The 10,153-nt window shown below is 21.5% G+C and overlaps 2 protein-coding genes and 1 long non-coding RNA gene across 9 annotated transcripts in view; 2 read left to right on the top strand and 1 right to left on the bottom strand.

The window, feature by feature from the left end:
* LOC102672494 (protein Malvolio) overlaps positions 1-5,506 on the bottom strand; it is a 9,807-nt gene extending 4,301 nt beyond the window's left edge. The window contains exons 1-5 of one of the 3 annotated variants that reach the window (XM_006616662.2): positions 5,388-5,506; positions 1,026-1,222; positions 809-931; positions 493-719; positions 240-378 (exon numbers count right to left, since the gene is read on the bottom strand). In XM_006616662.2, coding sequence (XP_006616725.1) covers positions 240-378; positions 493-719; positions 809-931; positions 1,026-1,222; positions 5,388-5,454 — 753 coding nt within the window. In that variant the 5' untranslated portion in view covers positions 5,455-5,506. The other 2 variants (XM_006616664.2, XM_006616663.2) reach the window with 2 other exon arrangements.
* LOC102672808 (lipoma-preferred partner homolog) lies at positions 4,887-7,747 on the top strand. 5 transcript variants are annotated; one of them, XM_006616668.2, is made up of 6 exons: positions 4,887-5,390; positions 5,656-5,794; positions 5,983-6,433; positions 6,511-6,848; positions 6,960-7,375; positions 7,447-7,747. In XM_006616668.2, the coding sequence occupies exons 2-6, from the start codon at positions 5,660-5,662 to the stop codon at positions 7,697-7,699; spliced, it is 1,593 nt and encodes a 530-aa protein (XP_006616731.1). In that variant the 5' UTR covers positions 4,887-5,390; positions 5,656-5,659; the 3' UTR covers positions 7,700-7,747. The 5 variants fall into 5 exon arrangements, with proteins under 5 accessions (XP_006616731.1, XP_006616730.1, XP_006616729.1 ...); XM_006616667.2 differs by having other exon boundaries at positions 5,959-6,433; XM_006616666.2 differs by having other exon boundaries at positions 5,644-5,794; positions 5,959-6,433.
* Positions 7,748-9,948: 2,201 nt separating this feature from the next.
* LOC116185751 overlaps positions 9,949-10,153 on the top strand; it is a 1,673-nt gene continuing 1,468 nt past the window's right edge. The window contains exon 1 of the long non-coding RNA XR_004150657.1: positions 9,949-10,101. This is a non-coding gene — a long non-coding RNA (uncharacterized LOC116185751). The remainder of the gene's footprint in view (positions 10,102-10,153) is intronic.

Raw genomic sequence — 10,153 nt, 5'->3', positions numbered from 1 at the left:
TATATATTATTATATATTATATATATATAACAACTTTTTATATAAATATAGATATAAATATTATATAGATATTTTTATATAACAACTTTTATGTTTGTTTTGACTTCTAGAATTGATTTTCCAAAGATCAACATTTTCACAAAATCAAAAAAATATATATATATATAGATATATATAGATATATGCAAATATATTAAAACTCTGTACATATAATATTTATTTATTTCCTTAAAATTTACCTCAAATCCAAATGTAATAGCCATTACTGTGATAAGAAATCCAAAGAAAAGTTCTAATTTTCTTAGGCCATATTTGTCCAATAATAAAAATGTAAAAGTGTCAATTACTGTAATAAGAACACCACCCCATGTAGGAATCCTGAATAATAAATTTTATATTATTTATAAATAGTTATGTTAAAAAAAAATATAAATATGAATTATATAAAAAAAAATAATCCCATTAAAATATAGAAAGAATTTTATTACTTACGCTTTATTTGTTAATAAAGACAAAGCAATAGCTGTTCCTATTACTTCTTGCATGTCACTACCAATTATTGCTATTTCTATCATTATCCATAAAATTATTCTAGGTATTTTTTTATATTGTCTATAACACATTTCTGCCAAATGCAAACCTGTTACCACACCAAGTCTTGCACTTAATCTTTGCATAATAAGGCCAAGAATGGTTGCACTTAATAATACCCATAATAACTAATAAAATAATATAATAAATTAACAAAATTAAAAAATTTAAATAAATTAAAAATCAAATAAATTAACAAATAATTTAAAAAAAGTACCTTGTATTTTGCAGCAACACCAGATTGTAAATCAGATTCAATATTTCCAGGATCTAAATAAGCTATGGACATTAAAAATCCAGGACCTGTAAAGGCCCATAATTTTCTAAAACTAAAGAAATTCTGTAAAAATCAAATAAAATGAATATAATTAAAGATCTATTTATCATCATTAAAATTTAATACATTAGCCTTTATTGATATCAATATATACTACATTTTCAGTTTCTGGTATATGAATTCTTTCATCAGCAAAGTATGTCTGATTACTATTAGGTGTTAAATAGGTACTTTCAGTTGGTTTCTCATTTTTCTGAGCTTCTTCTCTACACTGATGAGACAATGTCGTAACTGTTGAATCATTGTTAGAATCAATAGTATAACTATTCTGCATGGTATATTGATAAAATTTTTCTGAAAAATAATTTTTAAAATTTTAAATATATTAAATATATTTAATTCTAAATATTTAATTCTATATATATATAATTATAATATATATATACATATATATAATTTAATACTTCACTGTAGTTAAAAAAAGCAATAAAATAATATATTATAAATTACATTATATAAAATTTAATTTCAAAATGTCTACATTTAATAATTCGATAATTGTTATTAATATAATAAAAGATTTGAATATCTTATTGAAAGCAATGTGTAAATATATTAAATGTAACTATATAAATGTAACTATATATTTAAATACATATTATTAGTCATGTAGCATGTTTCATTTACTAATATAAAAATGAATATTAAATTTTATTTGTTGCAAAAAAAAATAAATTAAAGATAAATTAATTAAATAAATATAAAAATAGATTAAATATCATTTTACCATAAAATTTAGAAAAAAAAATGTTTCTTCATATACGATTAAAACAAAAACATAACTGAAATAAAACACTCGATAGATTCTAACAAAAACCTTTAATCAACTGATTCGCTACTAATGCGACTGCGACAAGGCAAATGAACAAGACTTACAACACAAGCATCTTTCTTCAATATTCCCCTTCTCTGTTCGAAATATTACCAAATGTGATCTTGGCGGGGATATCCAAACTCATCAGTGACTAAATATGCATAGAATTTATAACCGCGCATATAAGTGTGGGATTCCCCACAGCATTAAAATAGCTGCATGTAACTTTTACAGGATATTTCTCATTATCATTAGTGGCAAATAATTCTTAAAATCTTTGTGACTTCGATTTTTTTGTAAATTTGTATTTATATCATCAAAATAACTTATTTATAGTGCTCAATCTGCAATACATCCATTATATTATTTTTCTTCTTTTTAACAAAAAGAATTACATTGTCTGTCATTTTACATTGTCTGTTATTATCTATTATTATTACATTGTTTCAGAAAAAAAAAAGCTTCTTATAAGTTATTTTATCTTATAAGTTATTTTAAAACTAGATTTATATGGAACATATAAATCTCCTTTTTCAATCAATTAAATATGATTTAAATTACAAATGACTTTAATACTTTATCAACTTTAATATATGGAATATTTTGATACATTTATATATGTTATTATATGTGAATCATACAATATCATATGAAAATTTTCATTTGACTAATTTGATAATTATTAAATTGAATTCAAAATGTTTTTTAGAAAAAAATTCAAATTTATCTATATTATTTCGATTTATGTTAAACTTATATTTCACTATAATAAAAAAGGAAAATTTTCTATATATTTAATATTTGATTAGAAATAAACTATTAATTATAAATAATGATTATTATGATTGTAAAGAATATTTTAATAAATATTAATTGATTCAAATATTTTTTAAATCATAAAATTTATTTCTTTATTTTATTTAGAAATTTTTTCTAAAATTTATATCAATATGATTAATATTTAGTTACAATTTTTTAATTGATAATTTAACTATTATGATATAATTAATTTCCTGTATTTGCTCACGTAGCTAATATCTAAATTTAATCACATATGATTAATGATTAGATAAATTAAGAATTTCTTATTGATTTTTAACACGTGTGCATTCTTTTGTGTGTTTTTTTTAAGTATTTTTTGTCATATTGATAGAAAAATATATTTCTTAAAATGATTAAATTTCTCAATAATTTTTCGAGTTTTGAACAAAATATAACATTAAAATATCATAAAAAATTATCGCGTATAACTAATTGCATTCCATATTGAGTTCGATCCAAATATTTAACTTAGAATATCAAACAAATGTTTTCTTCTTTATATTAGATATCAGATAGCAGTCAATTCTTAACAGCAATTCTTAACAAGAATTATATAATGTATGTATAATTACACAACAGGGACTTATTATATAATAAATTAATTATTTTGTTTAATTGTAATTTATCAAAAAATTAAATAAAATAATCAAATAAAAATTGCAAAATATATATATAATTTTTCTTAAACAACTAAATATCATATTTTATATTTATTGAGATAAATATAATTGTTATCAGTGACATTTACTATATAAATTATTAAAATCAGTAATTTCACTATGAATAATACGGGATAATCCCAGTAAACAAGGAAAATCTATCGTTGAATTTAAAAAAAATTTATCGATTATTAATTTCTATATTAAAATAAAGATTTTATATTTTTAAATATATATTTGTAAATTTTAAATATAAAATTAAAATAATTTCTTTAAAGCATTCTAATCTTTTTATTTCTTATATTTTTTTAAATTTTGTAATATTAATTTCTAATATTAATTTTGTTAACTTTTTTAGTTGAACATTTATAATTAAATATTTTTTAATATAATGCTAGTATTGTGATAAGTCTAATTATTTAAAAATATTTAAAATTTAAATTTTATGATTTGTTTATTATTATCTATTTATTTCTCTATCATAAAAAAATTTTCAAGACTGTATACATAAAAAATTTGCTTTAAAATAAAAATAAATTAATAATAAATTAAAAATAAATAATAATTTGACAGAAAAATAAAATGTAAATTAAAGTAAATATATAACATACATAAACAAAATATTAATAAATGCATTAAATCAAATAAAAAATATAATTATAAATAGAATATAAGACATTTTAAGATATAATCTAATTTATAATTAATATATTTATATATATTTATAATTATAAAATAATTGAAAACATATGTTTTTCTTATATGTTAGAATAAAAATTAATTTATCAATATTTATTCATTAAATAATATTGATATACGATTATTACGAAATATAATCTTTGATAAAAATATCTTTCATATATAGTTATATCTTTATATATTAGTTTCATAAAATCATGTATTAGTTTGTTAGAAATATAACATATAGTTTCTTTAATTTTAATAAATAAATATAAATGAATACATTTGCAATAATAGAAAATCTTTTTGTTATATATGTGTAATGTCATAAATATTTCAATATCTTATGAAAAAAAAACAGATTGAAAATAGAACAATTTTTAATTATTCAGTAGTCAATTGTTTGGATAAGTATAATAAAGATTTTTAAAATATTATTTCTGTAAAGCATTTTTTATATCTACTAAAATAGTAAAACTTGTTTTTTAACCATGAGGTCTGTTCATAAAACAATATATAATAAAAATAAAAATATATTAAATATTAATAAGCTAGCTTTTAACATTAGGCATAGAAACTATTATTAATATTTAAAAATGTATAAATATTAATATATATATTAGCGTACATATAAACGTATATTATATGTATGTAATAGTAGACAATGAAATCAAGTAAACTAAAAATTATTTTTCTATTATTTAATTCTATTATTTAATGTTTATATTGTATTGAAATTATATTTTCAAAAATGGCGCTGAATATTAATCTGTGTATTAATTCGTATTACTTTCACATATTTAAAAGAAATTAATATTAAAAAAAAAAAAATAAAAAATAATTAAATTTCATTTCATCTTTTTAAAAACGGAAAATAATTTATTTATACTAGAAATTAGAATTTAAAATTATATAATTTTATAAATTATTTGAATAAAAATCATTAAATATATTAAATTTTTAGAGTTGAAATCCCTAGTGACAAATGTGCTTCAAATAAATTTATGACATTCGGATCAGAGACATTTTTTTTTCATTTAATTAAACTATATAATAATGTGCAATATTGTGATGTATGATTTAAGGTGTGGTGAAACTTGTTTAAAAATAAATGTCCTTTAATTGCCCAGATCTTTTCATAAAGTAGAGAGTTATTAATTAGGCCATTCATATATGTACATACATCAAAATTATCGATAATTTCTTTTTTTTGAACAATGAACATGTTACCTTAATTATTGGTCAAATATTATACTATAAAAGAAAAAGAAAACTATAGTTATTAAATTTATATATAGAAAAAGTCATTGTAAAGGAATTTTTAAAGCTACGAGATAAGGGATTTATGAGTCAGCCATTCAGTCGTGTCACGGTTAAGTGCAGAGCATATCTAACGACTTCTTAAAAATTACTTCATTTTTATTTCGAAAAAATTATTTTATACAAAAAATTTACAAAAAAAAATAACGGTTTATTAACTTACCAGGTAAGATTAATGATTTTTTCAATGGTATAAGTTCCATTTTGTAATAGAGATACACAGATAGCATATAGTTTTACTTGACAAATATAAAATCGAACTGATAATTTATTGCGATAACGTTACCAATTATATTATACTATTTTAAACACAAATATAATATATCTATATTTGTTTATATAATTTTTTTCATATTGATTTTTATTAAATTCATATATTTCGTATAATATAAAGAAAAAAAATTAAAAATATATATTAGTATTGCTTGCAGAAAAATGTCTAATATTAGTAATTTGGAGCAACAAATCGCAAATTTGCAAATTAATCATGGAGATGGTATTAAAACTATCAAATCTGGAAAGAAAGTTGGTCCAGCTGTACCTCCAAAACCAAAAAAATCTCAGCCACAGGTCAGTATATTATATAAATATAATTTTATTATTAATAATATCATGTTTTTTTTTCATGACTGTTCCATCATTGTATGGAAATATTAATGGTAAAATTAACAAGAATACATTTTTTCAAATAATCTAATTATATAAAATTTAATCATAAAATATGATTTTTTCAGGTACCACAAAGTTATACTATAAAGGCTGCATCTGTGCCATCATATAGTACAGTACTTAATAATTCTGGACAAAATGAAAAACCATCAAATTTGTATGTAAATTCTCCTTCACCATATGTGCTATTAAATATGGAGAAAAATGATTTTTCATCTACAAATGGAAAAGATATTTCTAAAAATTATCAGAATAACGAAAATTTCTATATTCATCAATCAAATGAGAAATTTGAGCCAAAATATGGATATGATGAAAAAAATCATTATTCAAATATTAGCAATATGCCAGCTCCTCAAGTTCCAATTGAAGATCATTCAAGATCAACAAGAAATATTGTTTATAGTAATATAGATCCTCCAATATCTATACCAATTAATAAAACAACTAAAACTGAAAAAGATATAATTTATAGTAATATTCAATGGAATTCTAAACCAGAAAACACATATTGTAATATTTCTTCTGCACATAATAATGGTCAGTTATGAAAAATATAATTTTTTATAAATTATTTTTATTAGTTTAATACCTATATTAAATATTATATGTTACAGATGATTTACCACCACCACCAGAATCTTCCGAATATGTTCCATGTGTACCAGGTAGTTCTTTTCCACCACCACCAGAAGAATTACCACCTCCACCAAGTCCTGTATCATCTAGTTATAGTGAATTAAGACGTGCTACTTATCAAACTGATTTTCCATCTGATAATTATCCAAATGATATTTATGGTCCAAGTTCACAATCCAGTTCTACATATGAATCTATATATGAACCAATTAATCCTAGACCACCATCACAATTATCTTGTAATTATTCTATGTATTCTGGTTATGGATCTGCTACATCTACCCAACCTCAGGGAAAAGTATCTCCTGTTAAGGAAGTATGTATAATATGTATATATTATATATTATATTATATACAATATTTTATATATATATATTAACTTTTTTGTTATAAAAAAACTATTTTTCAAAAATTATATTTAATTTAGGTGGATGTTCTCACTGATCTATTGGTTCAAGGAATGGAAGATAATGCTGAAGATAATGATATATATGGAATTTGTGCACAATGTGGTCGTAAAGTTGAAGGCGAAGGAACCGGTTGTTCCGCAATGGATAAAGTGTTTCATATTGATTGTTTCTGTTGCTATGTTTGTAAAGTTAATCTACAGGGTAAACCTTTTTATTCACTTGAGAACAAACCTTATTGCGAAGAAGATTATTTAAATACTTTAGAAAAGTGTTGTGTTTGCACAAGACCAATACTTGATAGAATATTAAGAGCCACTGGAAAACCTTATCATCCATCCTGTTTTACATGTGTAGTTTGTGGACAAAGTTTGGATGGCATACCATTTACAGTAGATGCTACAAATCAAATTCATTGTATACAATGTTTTCACAAGTAAGTATATTTTAATTGATTAAATGTAATAATTAATTTTATAATTTTAAATTAATATTTTTATATTATAGAAAATTTGCACCTCGTTGTTGCGTTTGTAAGTTACCAATTATGCCAGAACCAGGTCAAGATGAAACTGTACGTGTTGTAGCATTAGATCGTAGTTTTCATATTCAGTGCTATAAATGTGAAGATTGTGGATTGATTTTATCTTCTGATTCTGAGGGACGCGGCTGCTATCCTTTGGATGATCATGTATTATGCAAAAGCTGTAATGCTACTCGTGTGCAAGCATTAACATCACATATGACAACTGAATTATAAATGGCATAAATATAATAATTGCAATTATATATTAAATTGTCAAATTTATAGTTACAGTTTTATGAATTTTTAATATTTAGAAATAAGATAATGTTTATAAATATTTATAAATATCTGACATTTTATATATTTTTAAAATATTTTTTAATCAAAACGATTTTAATAATTAAATATGAGCAATCTTTTCATTATTTAATTACACCAAATATATATTCATAATATTTGTATACTTTTTTTAAAGAATTATACTTTGAAATTGATACATCTATATATATCTATATACGTACATTGAATCATGATTGAAGCAAATTTGAAAGAATTTTAAAATTTAAATAATATTACTGCCTTTACACTGCCATGTTTCAAAAAAAAGAATTTTGAAAAATTAATTATAAATATTTAAGCAAAAAAATTTTAACATATAGAATCTATTTGAAATTAATTTCTTATAATATGATATTTAATGTGATTAGTAAAATATGTAATATTAAAACAAAGTATTCTATTCTTATCGTTAAGAATATTAGATTTATAAGACTATGATTATCCATACAATATCAATATATAAAGTAGAAATTTTGTAATTTATATGCTTCTTTCTATTGATCTAAAATGATTATTCCCATATATTGAATTAATAACATATTTAGATTTACATTTTATGGTAAATCGTGTGATAGGATAGAATTAATACAATGTATTAAAAAAATATTTTAAATTATATTATCTACTTAGCAAGTGAAAAGACTAAATATATTTAGATTTAATTACAAAATGTATTATTGGAACAAATATTGAATAAAACACTAAATATATTTAAAAATAATGCATATTTTTAATTAATTTTTCATTAATTAAATTATTTTTATCACTTTGAAAAGAATTAGAAATAAATCAACTAAATGAGAAAGGTAAATACATAAATACAATATATATGTACTGGAGCATTGTATATTTCATATCTTTAATGAGATTTTATTATATATTTGCAGGAGAGATTCATACTTATTTTAATCTATACCTTTTTTTGCTATGGCTCTTCCATCTATATGTTCATGCACAGATGTTTTTATTTTGTTTTTAAATATATGCATCTCTTATATGTAATATATTCTTTTTATTATCTTTGAGTACTTAGATTTTTTGTTGTACAACCTACATGTCATTTTATGTATAATTTATGTTTTCTTTTCTTAATACATCAATTTCTGTGTTTTAGGAGGCATGCTTTATAGATTGTGGAATGTATCTTACTTATAATTACTTTTAAGAAAATGAACTCAATAGACTCTTATACATATAGTAATAAGTGCAATCACTAATTGGTAAACAAAACAAAAAAATCTAATCAATATATTTCTTAAGATTGCACCATATAGATTCATTATTTTATAAATATTTAATAATTCACTTAACAATACTGAATTATTGCAAGCTTACTAGTTTTATTCTAGCAATATACTATAAGCAAAAGAAATTTAGCAAAAAGATCGAATTAATAAAAAAATAAATAGCTACTCGTGGAATAACAAAAATCTTTCATTATGTGATGATAAAATCTATTTCACGTAACGTAGTTTGAATATATAATAATCCACAATCGTAGAAAGCACACCGCTCTTACACTGTGTGTATATAATATACATCAATTATATTTCTATATTCAACTACGCATACCCGCTAATATCTATCTTAGACTCCTTTTATATTATAATATACTTTGCGAAGTATATATTATATTTTATTATCAGCACCATTCTACGTTGAATTTAGTACACGTATAATAATTGCAATTAAACGACTCGTTTCTTAATATACGTTTCGTTCGCTAGTTAAACCAGTACCAAACTGAACATAGAATTGTACTTTGCTTTCATATTACTTCTCGTTATAGACGTATATATTTATATATATTCATTAATTTATTTATTTATTAGGTATGTATACGTGTATGAAATATGCGTGTGTAGTGTGTATATGTGTGTGAGAGAGACAACTTTAATGCACTTACACACGAATGCTTACACACGTAAACTGTCTTCTTTTCTCATGTTTTCTGTTTTACATTTCTAACTTGCACGCAATAATCACAGCCACCTCTATCCAGATACGCGCTCACGCACACCCAAATACGCATCTATCGCATTCGCATTCCATATACCTCCGGTATACGTTTATTTATCTTCGTTCGTTAATATTTATATATATATATCTATATGTATATATTTATATTTGTATATTGCTGAGATATCTTGTTGTGTATTATACATAGAAATAAGTGCCGAAACGAGCTGCTCTGTTCCTTTTTTTTGCTTTTATCATTTTTCCACTTCGATTACATATGTATAATATCGTTTTCTTCTTGTATGATCATAATAATAATAATGATAATGATAATAATAGTAATAATAATAACCATATAATAATAATAATAATAGCAATAATAATAGCAAT

Source organism: Apis dorsata, unplaced genomic scaffold (genome assembly GCF_000469605.1).
Source record: "Apis dorsata unplaced genomic scaffold, Apis dorsata 1.3 scaffold_269, whole genome shotgun sequence".
Lineage (NCBI taxonomy): Eukaryota > Metazoa > Arthropoda > Insecta > Hymenoptera > Apidae > Apis > Apis dorsata.
Note: the sequence above shows the minus strand (reverse complement) of the source record. Positions and strands in the feature narration are given on the sequence as shown.